The sequence below is a fragment of the Zea mays genome, chromosome 2 (genome assembly GCF_902167145.1).
Source record: "Zea mays cultivar B73 chromosome 2, Zm-B73-REFERENCE-NAM-5.0, whole genome shotgun sequence".
Taxonomy (NCBI): domain Eukaryota; kingdom Viridiplantae; phylum Streptophyta; class Magnoliopsida; order Poales; family Poaceae; genus Zea; species Zea mays.
Genome location: NC_050097.1, coordinates 196,760,452 through 196,778,247, shown reverse-complemented (window position 1 = coordinate 196,778,247; position 17,796 = coordinate 196,760,452). Strand labels below are relative to the sequence as shown.

The 17,796-nt window shown below is 56.8% G+C and overlaps 2 protein-coding genes across 2 annotated transcripts; one reads left to right on the top strand and one right to left on the bottom strand.

The window, feature by feature from the left end:
• Positions 1-4,778: 4,778 nt before the first annotated feature.
• Positions 4,779-6,374, top strand: LOC100282514 (uncharacterized). Its single transcript, NM_001155422.2, has 4 exons — positions 4,779-5,233; positions 5,367-5,472; positions 5,584-5,787; positions 5,864-6,374. The coding sequence occupies exons 1-4, from the start codon at positions 4,823-4,825 to the stop codon at positions 6,274-6,276; spliced, it is 1,134 nt and encodes a 377-aa protein (NP_001148894.2). The 5' UTR covers positions 4,779-4,822; the 3' UTR covers positions 6,277-6,374.
• Positions 6,375-6,489: 115 nt separating this feature from the next.
• Positions 6,490-15,475, bottom strand: LOC100283278 (uncharacterized). Its single transcript, NM_001156180.1, is given in 8 exon segments — positions 6,490-6,820; positions 7,471-7,532; positions 7,636-7,697; positions 7,792-7,891; positions 14,360-14,408; positions 14,513-14,632; positions 14,812-14,905; positions 15,136-15,475. Coding segments are annotated over 8 exon segments (756 nt in total). The 5' UTR covers positions 15,297-15,475; the 3' UTR covers positions 6,490-6,712.
• Positions 15,476-17,796: the final 2,321 nt, after the last annotated feature.

The following is a 17,796-nucleotide window of genomic DNA, read 5'->3' as shown; positions in this document are numbered from 1 at the left end:
TTTTCCTTGATTAGGAAGTCCTCTTGGGAGTCCAAGAGATCATCCTTTTCATGGATAGCACTAATTAGCTCATTTAATTTTTCTTTTTGTTCCATGTTAAGGTTGGCAAAAAGAATACGCAAGTTATCCTCCTCATTTTTATCATCCTCATCACTAGATGTTTCATATTTAGTGGAGGACTTTGATTTTACCTTCTTTTTGCCGTCCTTGGCCATGAGGCACTTGTGGCCGACGTTGGGGAAGAGGAGGCCTTTGGTGACGGCGATGTGGGCGGCGTCCTCGTCGTCGGAGGAGTCGCTTGAGCTTTCGTCGGAGTCCCACTCCCGACAAACATGGGCATCGCCGCCCTTCTTCTTGTAGTACTTCTTCTTCTCCTTCCTCTTGCCCTTCTTGTCGTTGTCCCTGTCACTATCACTTGATAATGGACATTTAGCAATAAAGTGACCGGGCTTACCACACTTGTAGCAAACCTTCTTGGAACGGGATTTGTAGTCCTTCCCCTTCCGTTGCTTGAGGATTTGCCGGAAGCTTTTGATGATTAGGGCCATCTCCTCGTTGTTGAGCTTGGAGGCGTCAATTGGTTGTCTACTTGGTGTAGACTCCTCCTTCTTCTCCTCCGTTGCCTTGAAGGCCACGGGTTGCGCCTCGGATGTGGAAGGCTCATCAAGCTCGTTGATCTTCTTGGAGCCCTTAATCATGCATTCAAAACTAACAAAATTCCCGATGACTTCCTCGGGGGTCATTTGTGTATATCTAGGATTGCCACGAATTAATTGTACTTGAGTAGGGTTAAGGAAAATAAGAGCTCTCAGAATAACCTTAACCACTTCGTGGTCATCCCATTTTGTGCTCCCGAGGTTGCGCACTTGGTTCACCAAGGTCTTGAGCCGGTTGTACATGTCTTGTGGCTCCTCCCCTTGGCGAAGACGGAAGCGACCGAGCTCCCCCTCGATCGTTTCCCGCTTGGTGATCTTGGTGAGTTCATCACCCTCATGTGCCGTCTTGAGTAGGTCCCAAATCTCCTTGGCGTTCTTCAACCCTTGTACTTTGTTGTATTCCTCCTTGCTTAAAGAGGCAAGGAGAATGGTTGTGGCTTGAGAGTTGAAGTGCTCGATTTGGGCCACTTCGTCCGTGTCGTAGTCCTCATCCCCTACGGATGGTACCTGTACACCATACTCAACAACATCCCATAATCTTTTGTGGAGAGAGGTTAGATGAAATTGCATCAAATTACTCCACATAGCATAATCTTCACCATTAAAAGTTGGTGGTTTGCCTAATGGGACGGAAAGTAAAGGTGTATGTTTAGGAATGCGAGGGTAGCGTAGGGGGATCTTACTATACTTCTTACGCTCTTGGCGTTTAGAAGTGACGGACGCCGCGTCGGAGCCGGAGGTGGAGGTCGATGAAGTGTCGGTCTCGTAGAAGACCACTTTCCTCATCCTTTTGTGCTTATCCCCACTCCGATGCGGTTTGTGAGAAGATTTTTCCTTCTTCTCCTTATGGTGAGAAGAGGAAGATCTTTTCTCCTTCCGCTTGGAGGATTTCTTCTTCTTCTCTCTTCTCTTGGTGCGGGACTCTTCCGATGAAGATGAAGTGCTCCCTTGGCTTGTAGTGGGCTTGTCGTCGCCGGTCTCCATCTCCTTCTTGGCGTGATCTCCCGACATCACTTCGAGCGGTTAGGCTCTAATGAAGCACCGGGCTCTGATACCAATTGATAGTCACCTAGAGGGGGGGGTGAATAGGGCGAAACTGAAATTTACAAAAATAATCACACTACAAGCCGGGATTAGCGTTAGTGATAATAAATGAGTCCGCAAGAGAGGGCGCAAAACAAATCGCAAGCAAATAAGGAGAGTGACACGTGGATTTGTTTTACCGAGGTTCGGTTCTCGCAAACCTACTCCCCGTTGAGGAGGCCACAAAGGCCGGGTCTCTTTCAACCCTTCCCTCTCTCAAACGGTCCCTCGGACCGAGTGAGCTTTCCTTCTTCTCAATCAACCGGGAACAAAACTTCCCCGCAAGGGCCACCACACAATCGGTGCCTCTTGCCTCGGTTACAATTGAGTGTTGATCACGAGAGCAAAAGAGAAAGAAAGAATGCGATCCAAGCGCAAGAGCTCAAAAGAACACGGCAAATCACTCTCTCTAGTCACTAGGGTTTTGTATCGAATTGGAGAGGATTTGATCTCTTTGAATGTGTCTAGAATTGAATGCCTAGCTCTTGTAAGAGGTTGAGAAGTGGGAAAACTTGGATGGCAATGAATGTGGGGTGGTTGGGGTATTTATAGCCCCAACCACCCAACTTGACCGTTGGCTGGAGGCTTCTGTTCGATGGCGCACCGGACAGTCCGGTGCACACCGGACAGTCCGGTGCCCCTGCCACGTCAGCGATGCCGTTGGATTCTAGCCGTTGGAGCTTCTGACTTGTGGGCCCGCCTGGGTGTCCGGTGCACACCGGACATGCACTGTTTGATGTCCGGTGCACCGGTATGGGCAGCCCTGACGTCTGCGCGCGCTGCGCGCGCATTTAATGCCGCGCAGAGAGCCGTTGGCGCCGCAGGGAGCCGTTGCTCCGCTGGTACACCGGACAGTCCGGTGCACACCGGACAGTCCGGTGAATTATAGCGGAGCAGCTGTCGCGCGAACCCGAGGCTGGCGAGTTCCGGAGGCCGAGCTTCCTTGGAGCACCGGACATGTCCGGTGCACACCGGACAGTCCGGTGAATTATAGCGTGCTGGCTTCCGAGAAATCCCGAGGGTGAGGAGTTTGAGTCTGAGTCCCCTGGTGCACCGGACAGGTACTGTTCACTGTCCGGTGGCACACCGGACAGTCCGGTGCGCCAGACCAGGGGTGCCCTCGGTTGCCTCTTTGCTCCTTTATTGAATCCAACACATGATCTTTTTATTGGCTGAGTGTGAACCTTTTACACCTGTATCTTATACACTAGAGCAAACTAGTCAGTCCAATATTTGTGTTGGGCAATTCAACCACCAAAATTATATAGGAACTAGGTGTAAGCCTAATTCCCTTTCAAAGGGGTATCGGTGGATCCGGCCGGGAAGGCCACGGCAGCGACGAATCCAGCCATGAAGACGGCGATCCGGCCAAAGGGATGGCGGATCGAGCCGAGAAGGCCGCAGCAACGTGGATCCGGCCGGGAAGGCCGCGGCAGTGACGGAACCAACGATGGCGGCGATGAAGGGGGAGGGCGACGGGGCGGGTCCAACCAGGCAGGGGCCTGCGCCGGACCTGGCTAGGGACGATGACGGCGCCGGCGTCGGGAGAAGCTTGAAGGGTGAGGCGCTGCTGGGCATCAACGCGAGCAGTTAGGAGGAGGCCACGCGATGAGAGGCGTCACGGGCGAGGGTGCCGGCGGAGGACGCAGTGGAGAGGGAGCAGGCGGTGGTGGGCAGAGGGGAGGGGCGGCCACGACGCCGGGCTGCAGGGAAGGGGCGGCGTCCTGGCGCGGCGTCCTGGCGCGGCTGCGCCCTGGGCGCGTCGGGCTCGGTCCCTGGCGGCTGCGCGCAGGAGCAAGGGAAGGCAGGGAGAGAGAGAAGAGGAGTGAGAGAGGAGAGCGCCGACGAGAGAGCGCTCTGGGCGCGTCGGGCTCGGTCCCTGGCGGCTGCGCGCAGGAGCAAGGGAAGGCAGGGAGAGAGAGAAGAGGAGTGAGAGAGGAGAGCGCCGACGAGAGGCCGTGAGGCCGCTGGCCGCGTGCGCCATGGGCGCCGTCGAGCCAGCCCGCTCCGTGGCCGCCCCGCGCAGGGTAATCGTGCGCCCGCGCCGGGGCCGCTCGCCGTGGCCGCCCCGCGCAGGGGAACGCGCGCCCGCGCCGGGGCCGCTCGTCGTGGTTGCTGCCGGCGTCGTGGTTGCTGCCGGCGCGGGAGGGTGCTGCGGGGCGGCGGATCTGAGCGCCGGGGCCGCCGCGCCTGGACGCACCAGCGCTGGACCGCGCCTAGCCGGAGGCCGCGAGCCCGCGTCAGGGCCGCCCCCGGCCGGAGGAGCCGCGCCATGGTTGCGCCCGAGCCCTCGGACGCCGGGAGGGAAGGGGGCCATGGAAGGGCAGGGAGCGTCGGTCTGCGAACTGGGCGCCATGGGGGTGCTGCTGGAGGAGGAGAGCTCGGCTGGGAGGAAGAAGGCCGCCCCCGGGAGGGAAGGATGAGCCTCCCGGGGGGCGGCGGCTGGTCCTAGGGCTGGCGGCGGCTGTGGGGTGGGTGACGGCTGTGGTGGGCAGGGAGAAACCCTAAACCTAATCCTCTGATACCATGTAGGAATGTGAAAGTGTTGTATTGATAATAGATGGGGTTACAATATATAGAGACACAGAAACCCTAACCCTAATGGGCCGGCAGCCCAACAGTGGTGCCGACCCACACACACTCACACACACATAGTCTAACATATATATCTAATGTTTTGCTCCTAATTTCCACATTGTTTCCTGCATGCTGCATGCTGGATGATTTACACTCTAGGGCAACAAGCTTACCTTTCCATGTATGGCAAGGCGCAGTGTTCTTTCCATTGAAGGCAAGCATGTCTTCACGGAACAAGGTGAAGGTCGAAAGACAACGGAAGAGCCAGGACAGGTTGCCGTCAGAAACGAAAGCCCCGTGCAGCATTGTTCTTTCCAGCGCAGTTCACATGCAACGGTGCAAGCTAGCTTGTGCAAATCAGCAAGAGAGATCGTCCCCAATTCACGCTCGCGGCATGACGACAGTCCATAACGACCTTCTCGCAATGTCCCCAGGCTGTCGCAAGCAACGTCCGGGCGGACGACTACAAGTACTTCCACATTCCAACAATCATCGCGCCTCCGTGCATGCACCGTTGCCGATCGTCGTCCTCCTCCCCACTCCCCAGAGGCCAAGCCAAAGGTCCAGCAATGGCGAGGTCTCCCCGGCTTCTCGCGCTGCTGCTGGCTGTCGTCTGGATATGCGGCGCGGCCCTAGTAGCGCGTGCCGACCCGATGCTCGAGAGGTTCGAGCAGTGGATGGGCAGGCACGGCCGGCTGTACGCTGACGCCGGAGAGAAGCAGAGGCGGCTCGAGGTGTACCGGAGGAACGTCGAGCTGGTCGAGACCTTCAACTCCATGGGCAACGGGTACAGGCTGGCCGACAACAAGTTCGCCGACCTGACGAACGAGGAGTTCAGGGCCAAGATGCTGGGCTTCGGACGGCCTCGCAGCGGAGGCGGAGCCGGGCACTCCACAGCGCCGAGCACCGTGGCTTGTGTCTGTACTCTCTTTCTCTGAAACCATCTGAGCTAGCTTGCATTGTCAGTACTCAGTAATCGCGGCAATCCACGCAAGTTTCTCAGCCATCCCATGTTAATTAACTTTTTCATGATGTTCGTGCTGGTTATAGATTGGAAGTGGACTGATGGGTCGTCAGGGTTATTCTGATCTACCGAAAAGCGTGGACTGGCGAGAGAAGGGAGCTGTCGCGCCGGTGAAGAGCCAGGGGGACTGTGGTGAGTGATATATAGCGTTCGTCGGTGAACGATGGATGATCCGGAGAATGACGAGTGCGATGCCCGCCTCGCCTGGTTTGATGAGACTTTGCGCGCGCGTCCTGCATGCAGGCTCTTGCTGGGCGTTCTCCGCCGTTGCGGCCATCGAGGGCATCAACCAGATCAAGAACGGGAAGCTGGTGTCCCTGTCGGAGCAGGAGCTGGTGGACTGCGACACCAAGGCCATCGGCTGCGCCGGCGGGTACATGAGCTGGGCCTTCGAGTTCGTCATGAAGAACCGCGGCCTCACCACCGAACGGAACTACCCGTATCAAGGTACACGGGAAACGTACCAAGAGATCAAAGATTTGCATTTCTAGCTAGCTCCACGTCCGTTGCGTTCGCGGTGCAGGGCTGAACGGCGCCTGCCAGACGCCGAAGCTGAAGGAGAGCGCGGTGAGCATCTCCGGGTACATGAACGTGACGCCCAGCAGCGAGCCGGACCTCCTGCGGGCCGCCGCGGCGCAGCCGGTGTCCGTGGCCGTGGACGCCGGCAGCTTCGTGTGGCAGCTCTACGGCGGCGGCGTCTTCACGGGACCCTGCACCGCCGAGCTGAACCACGGCGTCACGGTGGTCGGGTACGGCGAGACCCAAGGGGACACGGACGGCGACGGTAGCGGCGTGCCCGGGAAGAAGTACTGGATCGTCAAGAACTCGTGGGGGCCCGAGTGGGGCGACGCCGGCTACATCCTCATGCAACGCGAAGCCAGCGTCGCGTCTGGCCTCTGCGGCATCGCTATGCTCCCGAGCTACCCGGTCATGTGATCCGGCGGCTGCCGCCGTCGAGACCTACAGCTGCAGCTCTAAGAACAATCAGTCATTATGTTGGCCATCTTTTGAACAAAGGGCGTTCCTCTTTCCCGATAAGATGATGTCTTATCTTGGCGATCGATAAGGTTACAGATAGTACAACATTTAAGATCGTGTCAAAAACCTGGCAGATTTCATCAGCAGGAGAAAGAAATCACCACACGAGTGCTTAAACGATGCTCATAAATATCAGGAGAATAAAGTAACAGAATTACGTTTTTTCTACTTATATTAAGTATCACAACACCCGGTCTCCACCTTCTAAGGGTGTTATAGTAGCTAGTTATAAATAATACATTTAGAAATGGTAAAATTCCTGGTCCAAACTGGCTTCAACAAAAACTGGAAGACGCGACGCGAGTGTTGCTTCCCAGAAGCCCAACCGTTCGAGTCATTTCTTCAGCAACTGTTTCAACACATCTTCTGCGTGCCGCTCCATCTTAGGTAGAGCCCAGTCATGCTGCATGATATCCAGGCTGTCTTTCTCTGCTCCCAAACTCTGGATATTGCCAATCGAAAAAGTAAAGTTCTCAAATCTTGTCAAGACACAAGTTCAAAAAATTACTTGTCACAAATATAGACATGTAAAATAAACAAACAAATCCAGTAACCGTACACACCAAGAAATCTGCTCTAGATAACTATGGCAGCAAGACACCATCAAAACTAAGTGAAAAATAAAAAAACAGCGGCGAAAACTTCTGAGTTCATAACATAGATATCTCAAGATTCCAAAAGCTGGGCATTGGAGCAATTAAGTTCTTGCAGAATCAGATGTCTGACACCAGAGCAAGAGGAAATCAGCTTCAATTTCCACTGTACATTAGGATCCTTGGAACAACATTTGTATGAGCTCGCTGATTTACTGTAACTGCATACCATAATAACTTATGATACATGTAAGTCAACATTCATTCACAAATGCTCCCTCTAACCACAAACTTCTATGTAAGATGAATTAATCTAATTTGTAAGAATGCTGAATTAAACACGGGACTGGCAAATAAAGAAGTGAAGGACTAAACGCTAAGCAGAGCTTTTTTGTTTCCTTCGAATCCAAAAGTGAGTGTCGTGTGGTGTACAATGCATCATCATGTATCAATCAAGAACAAGCACCAAGAATTGCATAAAAAACATAGAGCACCTTACCATTGTTGGGTTAAATCCAAATCCACCACCCATTTGCATCATCTTCTGTGCATCATCAGTTGCTGCACATACAGGCAAAGATAATCAAACTCCCAGGCAATGCAAAATGGTCAATAAATGCTACTGACAAGTTTTGCAGAGACATGTCAAGGTGAGCATCAGTACCGTTTTCTTCACCAAGGATCAGACTGAAAAGACCCCTCAAGCCGAATAAATTGAGGAAATACCTATCGGTAACAGCAGACATTAGAGATTTAGAGATCCTAGTCGCTATACCATCAAGGTAATTCATTGACATAAAGGTAAATATTTTATACATACCATGACCGGCTACTAACATAGCTGACATCAACAGTGCTCAGGTCAATCCCATTTTGCAGCATTCCCCTGAATCTCTGAGTCAATGGAAAGGGGATTTTTGCTGAAAAGATATTTGCATATATGTGAGTATGCTTCAACTACATACGATAGGATATATAACACATGATAACAAAAACAGCAGAAGCAAATAATATGTGTGGGTATATGTCTGCTCTATTACATGAAAACTGCCAATTCTTAAAGAATGCATCTCTATTTTTATTGGGATCACAAACCAGAAGTTGAAAATGCTTAACGTGACCATAAAATAGCATCTTACCCTACAATTTTCAATTTTAAAAGTGAAAAGAAATGTCGACTTCAGAGCATAGTTTCGGTATTAGGTTTCTTCCGAAAATTGTCATACCAAAATGTATTAAAAAGCATTTCCATCATCTATTAATGATACCATAAGATAAGTTGAGATGTGTTTATACAAAATAACTTTGCAAAGACTTGAAAGGCAGAATTGAGCTTCTGGAACAAACAGAGATGATCTTACAACAGCGTGAAATTTGTTAGACTACCCGTCTAGAGTTTGTGCTATTCCCTGTGTAATGTCCATTATACCCCTGTGTAATGGGCCTTGGCCCAGTTACTCTCCCTATTTAATACCACTCCCAACCCCTGATTAGGGTATGGGTTCCTATTCTAACATGGTATCTTCAGTCTAGTTCTTTCCTCCCAGCCGCCAGGGGTTTCCCACCCTACAGCCGCCGCCGCCAGGAGGATTTTTTCCTCTCTGCAGCCGCCGCCGACCAGCCCCCACCTCCCCAGCCGCCGCCGGCCAGCCCCCCACCACCTCCTCCCGCTGCCGCCCCCCCCCCCCCTCCCTCTCTTCCCTCTGTTTCATCCCGACGCGCCGCCGAGGAGCGCCTGCAGGGCTGCCTCGCCCGCGTCGTTCGCAGCCGCGCGGCTTCGTCCCGACGCGACGCTCCCCCTCGACCGGATCCGCGCCGTCATCCCGACGCGCCGCCGCCTGGACGCGACGCTCCCCCTCGACCGGATCCGCGCCGTCATCCCGACGCGCCGCCGCCTGCAGGACTGCCTCGCCCGCGCCGTTCGCAGCCGTGCAGCTTCGTCCCGACGCGACGCTCCCCATCGCCGGATCCGCGCCGACCCCGACCTGCTGCTCCATGGACGCCGGCCGCCTCCCCAACACGGCCGCTGCCGCTACACCGACCCCCAGCGCGGACCCGGCCGCCGCTGCTGCGCCTGGCGCGGGCCTGGCCGCTGCAGCCACCCGCCTGGCCTTCACCGCCGCCCCTGTGAGCGCGGCCGGGTCCCTGCACGCCGGCCTCGCCTCCCCCACGGCGACCGGACCTCCCCTGCCCGGTCTCACTGCCCCCCGCAGCGAGCGCACTGGTGGCAGCCCTCGTTCATCGACGGCCTCGGGCCCCTCCGCGATGCCACTCCCATGGCCCTGCGCCGTGGCTCTCCGCCGGGGTTTCCCACCATGCCGGTTCCCGCCGAGCACAACCCCTCACTCGTCGCCGCCATCGCTACGATCCAGGCCGCTGTGGCTGCCTCGCGGGAGCGTGAGCGCGCCACGTCCCTCGCCCTGGAGCACGAACGTGCCCTGGGCGCCGCTCTGACCACCCAGATGGCCACCGCGCAGCGCCTCCTCCTCGGCCGCCCGCCGGTCGCTCGTGAGGACCCCCCGGCGATTCCTGCGGCCATCCCCGCCACGGGCCTCGACGTCGACCACATCGGTGCTCTCCACGCTCAAGCCGCCGGACTTCACAACATTCGGGCCCTCGTGTCCGTGGTGTTGGACCCGGCGTCCTCCCACTACCCCCGTTGGCGAGGACAGGTCCTCCTCACTCTGCGGCGGTATGCCCTCGCCGAGCACGTCCTCGACGACCTCGACGCTCCGCCGACTCCCTCCTGGTGCCTCATGGACAGTGTCGTCCTCTCGTGGCTTCACGGCACCATCACCGTTGAGCTACAGGACATCATCCGCGACCAGGCGGACACGGCTCGTCAGGCGTGGCTCGCTCTCGAGGACCAGTTCCTCGGGAATCGGGACGCGCGGGCACTCCACCTCGACGCCCAGTTTCACCTGTTCTCTCAGGAGGACCTCTCCGTGGGAGAGTACTGCCGCCAGATGAAGGGCCTGGCTGACTCTCTCCGCGATCTCGGCGAGCCCGTTGCCGATCGTACCCTGGTGCTGAACCTCCTGCGTGGCCTCAGCCCCCGCTACGGCCACCTGAAGGCTCTCATCAAGAGGAGCGTGCCCTTCCCCACCTTCCACGCCGTGCGTAACGAGCTTCTCCTCGAGGAGCTCACCATGGCGAATGAGGCACCCACTCCTGCCTCGGCCCTCTACAGCGCTCCCACCAGTGGTCAGCCGCCTTCAGGGGGCCAGGCCACCCGTCCTCCGTCGACCGGGGCTCCCACCCGCCCCCCACCTGCCGTCCCGGCGGCCCCTCGTCCGACTTCCACGACTGACGGGGGTCGTCGCTCCCGCAAGGGCGGCCGTGGGAGCGGCGGCTCCTCTCGTGGTGGTCCCTCCGGCCGGGGTGGCGGCCACGCGTGGCCGTCCTTCTACAACCCCTGGACCGGGACCATCGCCATGTGGCCAGGCCAGGCACCGAGTACCCCCCGTCCTCCGGCGCCCGCCCTCCTGACTACACCCCACTACGGCGCACCTCCTTATGGTGTTCCCGTCGTGCCCCAGGCTCTGCCCGCGCTCCCGCCCCCGGGGACCCACACCTCGCCGCCTTGGTCCCCGCCGGCTGGTGGTTGGGACAGCACCTCCCTCGCCGCTGCCTTCAGCACCATGGCGATGACCCCACCCCCCTCCGACTGGGTGATCGACTCCGGTGCCTCGTACCACACCACCCCCACGGCAGGCACGCTCTCTCGCTCTCATCCCCCACTCCCCTCTCACCCATCCTCGATCGTCGTTGGAAACGGTTCCACTCTGCCAGTCACCTCAGTAGGTGCCTCGGTTCTCCCTGGGCCGTTTTACCTCAACGATGTTCTCGTAGCTCCCCACATCACCCACAATCTTCTTTCTGTTCGTCGATTCACTACTGACAACTCCTGCTCCATTGAGTTTGACCCCTCTGGTTTTTCTGTGAAGGATCTGGCCACCAGGACCCTTCTCGCCCGCTGTGACAGCTCGGGGCCTCTCTACACGCTCCAGCCCTCCACCGCCGGCGTGTCTCCACCTCCTGCCTTGGTCTCCACCACCTCCTCCACCACATGGCATCGACGTCTCGGCCATCCTGGACCTGACGTCATGACCAAGATTACCAGTAGTCTCGATCTTTCATGTAGTAGGGGACATTTTGAGGGTCTCTGTCATGCTTGTCAGTTAGGCCGACATACTCGTCTCCCATTTACTACTTCTTCTTCTCGGGCTGAGCGGGCTTTTGATCTGGTTCATTGTGACCTTTGGACCTCCCCTGTACTCAGTCTTTCTGGTTATAAATATTATCTGGTGATTTTGGATGATTTTTCCCATTTTCTCTGGACCTTCCCGCTTCGGTTGAAGTCGGACACATTCACCACCCTCACACACTTCTTCACCTGGGTATCCACTCAGTTTCGTCGCCCGGTCCGTGCTCTGCAGTGTGACAATGGCCGCGAGTTCGATAACAACGCCTCTCGCTCCTTCTTCCTCACTCATGGCGTCCAGTTGCGTCTCTCGTGCCCCTACACTTCTGCCCAGAACGGCCGAGCCGAACGCATGATCCGCACCACCACTAATATGCTCCGCTGTCTCCTCTTCCAGGCGTCTCTCCCTGCCAGCTACTGGGCAGAGGCCCTGCATACTGCCACCCACCTCCTCAACCGTCTTCCCTCGAAGGCGGTACGCCACCCTACCCCCCACTTAGCCCTCTACGGCACAGCCCCTTCCTATGACCACCTTCGCGTGTTCGGCTGTGCCTGCTACCCTAACACTTCCGCTACTGCTCCACATAAGCTTTCTCCTCGCTCCACCCGCTGTCTATTCCTTGGCTACTCCCCTGACCACAAGGGGTACCGGTGTCTGGACCTCACCTCTCACCGCATCATCATCTCTCGTCATGTCGTCTTTGACGAAGATGTGTTTCCCCTTGCTGGCTCCACCCCACCCACCGATCTTGACTCCCTCCTCGAGTCCGATCCGATTCCTCCCCCACCTTCGGCTCCCCGTCTTGCGCCGTTACCTGCTCCTCGTGCGGCCCCCACGACCTCTTCCGCGCCACGCGCGGCCCCGTCGACCCCGCCTGCGCCACGCGCGGCCCCGTCGACCCCGCCTGCGCCACGCGCGGCCCCGTCGACCCCGCCTGCGCCACGCGCGGCCCCGTCGGTCCTGCCTGCACCACGCACGGCCCCGGCGATCCCGCCTGCGCCACGCGCGGCCCCGTCGACCCCGCCTGCGCCACGCGCGGCCCCGTCGACCCCGCCTGCGCCACGCGCGGCCCCGTCGACTCCGGCTCGATTCGCCAACCCCGCCCTCGTCTACCATCGCCGCGGCCACGCCACTACCTCGGCACCCCCCGACGCGTGCCCATCGACGAGTGCGGCCCGCTTCGCCGACCCCGCCGTCGTCTATCACCGCCGTGAGCCGGCCCCTCCTGCCGCTCCCGACGTTCCGGTGGCTCACTCCGAGTCATCCGTATACCACCCGGTCGCCATCCATCGCGACCCCGGGCACGTCCACCCGATGGTGACTCGACGCGCTGCTGGCGTTCTCCGCCCCGTCGACCGGCTCATCCTGGCAGCCGCTACGACCAGCACTCCACCCGACGCTTCCCCGGTACCCTCCTCCGTTCGCACTGCCCTCGCCGACCCACACTGGCGTCGCGCTATGGAGGAGGAGTACGCGGCCCTCTTGGCCAACCACACTTGGGACCTGGTGCCGCGTCCACCAGACACCAACGTGGTCACCGGCAAGTGGCTCTTTCGCCACAAGCTAACCTCAGACGGCTCCCTCGACCGCTACAAGGCCCGTTGGGTCCTTCGGGGCTTCACCCAGCGCCCCGGAGTGGACTACGACGAGACCTTCAGCCCTGTCGTCAAGTTCGCCACTGTTCGCGCCGTCCTCTCCCTCGCCCTCTCCCGCGACTGGGCGATCCATCAGCTCGATGTCAAGAATGCCTTCCTCCATGGCACTCTGACGGAGACTGTCTACTGCAGCCAGCCCACCGGCTTCGTCGACGCTGACCGTCCGGACCTGGTTTGCCGGCTGAACCGATCCCTGTACGGCCTCAAGCAGGCGCCACGGGCTTGGTACAGCCGCTTCGCCTCCTACCTGGCCTCTGTCGGCTTCGTCGAGGCCAAGTCGGACACGTCCCTGTTCATCTACCGGCGCGGCGACGACACCGTCTACCTCCTGCTCTACGTCGACGACATTGTGCTCACGGCATCCACCGCCGACCTCCTTCAGCGCACGATCGTCGCCCTTCAGCGGGAGTTCGCGATGAAGGACCTGGGGCCCCTCCACCACTTCCTCGGCGTCACCGCCGAACGTCGGCCCCAGGGTCTCTTCCTCCACCAGCGCCAGTACGCCATCGACATCCTGGAGCGGGCTGGCATGTCTGACTGCAAGCCCTGCCCCACGCCTGTCGACACTCAGGCGAAGCTCTCTGAGGACGACGGGCCTCCGGTCGCCGACGCGACGTCCTACCGGAGCCTCACCGGCGCGCTCCAGTACCTCACGTTCTCCAGGCCCGACATCGCTTACGCCGTCCAGCAGGTGTGCCTGCATATGCACACTCCGCGGGAGCCCCATCTCACTGCGCTCAAGCGGATTCTACGCTACCTCCGCGGCTCCCTCGACTACGGTCTCCTACTCCGCCCATCCCCGACGTCGGAGCTCGTGGTCTACACCGACGCTGACTGGGCTGGCTGTCCCGACACGCGCCGGTCCACCTCCGGCTACGCCGTCTTCCTGGGCGCCAACCTCGTCTCTTGGGCCGCCAAGAGGCAGCCCGTCGTCTCTCGCTCCAGCGCTGAGGCCGAGTACCGTGCCGTGGCCAATGGCGTGGCCGAGGCCTCCTGGCTGCGCCAGCTCCTCCACGAGCTCCACAGTCCCCTCCAGCGCGCCACCCTCGTCTACTGCGACAACGTCAGCGCGGTCTACCTCTCCACCAACCCCGTGCAGCATCAGCGCACGAAGCATGTGGAGATCGACCTGCACTTCGTCCGCGAGCGTGTCGCTGCCGGTGACGTCCGCGTTCTCAGCGTCCCCACCACGCTTCAGTTCGCCGACATCTTCACCAAGGGGTTACCGTCGAGTGTCTTTTTAGACTTCCGATCCAGTCTCAACATCTGTACAGGATAGAGTTGTGACTGCGGGGGGGTGTTAGACTACCCGTCTAGAGTTTGTGCTATTCCCTGTGTAATGTCCATTATACCCCTGTGTAATGGGCCTTGGCCCAGTTACTCTCCCTATTTAATACCACTCCCAACCCCTGATTAGGGTATGGGTTCCTATTCTAACAAAATTAATATGAGAATTAAACTGTGTATCTGCCATGTGAAAAGATCAGGTTTCTCAAATCATATACATATTAAGCAAATATGAACATACCTGCAACGAAACCTGAAAAGAAAAAGTTCACCCATGCAAATGTAAGTGTCTGCAAAAACACAAGTTATGATGTTAATATAACATACGGTAGAATGCCACACGATTAGCCAACTATAGTGCACCACAAGTAAATCAGTGTACGGAACACAGAACCTGAGGAACTATCATGGATAGGTTCTTCTTCATCATGTCCATGGCCATGTTTGGATCAGAAAACATGGCTGCCTGAGCCTTCTGCGCGTCTTCCTTTGGAACATGAAGTAATCCATTTTCCTACAGTCACTAGATACCGTAAACACGATATACACTGGAGAAGTCATGTGGAATAGTCCATTCAGTGTTTGAAATCATAATAACTAAGCATCATCACACTCATCGTGGCATTCATGTTACTGCACATGGTAAGCTTAATCGTTTCCTTGATCCTTTCTTAACTGGACTTGGTGAATTACCTCGTTGGTGTAATAAACCTTGCGTGCCTTGAAAGCCTTGGCCGGGATGAACTGTGCGTTGGTCCTCAGGTTCCTCGCCCTGATGACCACCTGCCTGCAGATCGGCAAAGAAACATCATGTCAGCTAGTAAATCAACAGCTGAGCGCAAGAAGCTTAAACTCACGGCCTCCAATAAACTCGCAGATGCAAATTTGACTATAAACTAAGCCCCAGAAGAGGCTCCTGGATCTAGATCGCTCAGATCCAGCGAACCCTCCGAGCAAACCGGGGAACAGATCGTGATCGGGAGGGAATTGGGGTAGGGATGAAGAGAAGTTTCCTACCCTTCCTTAACGAGCTTGGGGTCGGGAGACGGAGAGGTCGCCGGGGAGCGCATGAGCTTGGAGACAAAGTAGCGGAGCACGCCGATGAGGACCATAACCACGGAGAGCGGGATCAGGACCCAGTCTCGGATCGCCGTGTCCAAAACCAAGTCCTCCGCCATCGTCGCCGGGAGTGTAGACACTAGCTGCGCGGAAGACGGCGGCGTCGAGCGGAGAGCAGCGGACGGGAACGGGAGCGAGCTCGCCGACAGGGTGCGGTCTGCGGGTCGTGTGCGTGCGGGGCGTGGATCGGTGGGCCGAGGAGAGCAAGGGCCCGTATCTAGGTCTCAACAAAATAAATCGAAACCGAAGAACCGAATCAAATTTATCGGAACCGAAATCAAATTACGGGGCGTTTAGATCCCTTCATTTTAGAGAAATTGGAATTCACTCAATAAAGTAACTTATTTAGTTTGGAATTTGACATTCCACCACTTTCTAAAGTTCAGATATAAGTCTATCTCAAATTCATGGAGTAGAGGGTGGGAAATGATTTTATGCATTACAAGAATTGGTTTCTAATCTATAACTTACATGACAATATTCGTCTCACTCCCCTATAGTAAAAATGTAGCACATAAATATCTCCGACATCTTGCTAATAAATAGTATACAAATATATTGTGCATAAAACCGAATTAGATTAATTAATATATGTCTAAATTATTATTATTAAAATGGAATTCAATTCCAATGATCCAAACGGGGCGTTAACGAAATTTCGATTCTATGTTTTACTAAAGAACCGTGGTAGTTTCGATTCTAGACCTCAGAAAACCGAAATAATCAAAAAACCAAAATATAATAGAAGCACGATAAACCAATAGAATTTTGGGTATTTATATCAATATAGCCTTACCAAATCCAAAGAGAGTGTCTAGGGTGGCTCCATGTTTCAGTTTCAATGTAGAGTTGTAGTTCAGAATATCAATTTAAATAATTTTAAAAACATTTTTAATCTAAATAATAAATAAAATAGATTATCTAAATATATACTACTCCTTTTTTTTAGTTGTTGCTGGATAGTTCAATTTTGCACTATCCAACGACAACTAAAACGAAACGGAGGGAGTACTTCTTAAGGCAGTAGTGTAAGCGTCCACATCTGTGTAGGTGCATGGTTCTGTCACTCTCTCCTCCGCGATCCTCCCCAAACGCACAGATCCTGTCTCAGCGCCGCCATCTGCACCGCCATCAAGGATCTCCTACCAACAACGGACGCGCATCAATGGATGGCCTCGGATCCACCCAATCGCGCCTCCTACCAACAACGGACGCCATCAAAGGACGAGGATCTCCGCTCCACCCTCCTCCCCACACCGGCGATGGAAGGGGGCTCGAGTCCACCTCCGATGTGGCCGCGGCCGCCGCACCGGGCCGCAGGTCCACCTCTGCCATCCGCTCGCTCTTCTCCTGGACGTTCGCCACCGCGCTGCCGGACCTCCGCCGCTGCAAGTCCTTCTCCTGCGGGCGCGGGGGCGACGCGCTGGCCGCCGCGGCGGCGGTCGTGCGACGTGCGCGGGCGGAGCACTCTCTGGGCGCTCTTCCACCAGGACGACCGCCAGCGGGTTCGCGACGGCACCGCGTTCGGTGCCTTCCCGGCCTCGTCCTCCGCCGCGGCGGTCGCGCTCGCCGCCGAGGTTCTCCTGCCCCCGCAGCTGCCGCCACCGCCACCTCCCGCGTGCGTCCGTGAGATGTTCTCAGAGGAGGAGATCGTTGGGGCCGAGGACTCTGACGAGGTTGTCCCGGTGATGGAGCCCATCTTGGTCGTGGGCACCTCTGGGGAGATGGAGACGAAGGTGAGTGCGGCGCGGGACGTTAGGGCCATGAAGATCTCGAGGCCTCACAGTCGCAGCAGCCTAGGAAGCTGCCGCCCAAGGACCTCAAGGAGATCGTCGGGAGCTTCTGGCTTGTCGCCTTGATGTTCAGCAAGAAGTGACAGAAGTGGAGGGGCAAGCAGAAGCTCAAGAAGCAGGAGGCCGCGGACAGAAAGGCGGCGGTGGCAATGCCCCCACCGGGGAAGCCATCTAAGTCGTCGTTCCTCCGGCGTTGCCGCTTCCGCCGTGGGGAAGCCGGCTCTGAGTTTGCCGACGACCGACGCTCGTGCGATACAGACCCACGATTCTCCTTGGACGCCGGTTGCATGTCCGTTGGTGACATGGCCTTCTCCTGGGACAAGCCCCGTGTGTCGTGGGACGACTACCTGTTCGGCGCAGGCACCGGCATTGGTCTCGGCCGCGCGCCGCCGCTCTCCTGCCTTCCCCCCTATTCTCTCGGCTATGGAGGACTCCCCCATCGACATTCTGGAGCGCTCCGACGGCCAAATCCCCATGGAGGACGACTCCCAGCCGGAGCCGGATCACAACGCAAACGTCCCTGGGGGCTCATGTCACACCCGGTTTTAGAAGGCAAACCGAATGCGAACCATGTACATGCCAGGATCAACAATTCACGTACACAACAGTTACATAACTGGACATCATCACACAATGCTCAAATAATAACATAAAAGTGTAATAATAGTCGATTACATCATATGTCTGAGACATCCACATAGTCTTTACAATAATCAAAGTGCGTAAAAGAAACATAGATACACGCGGCCTTCACAGGCAGCCGACT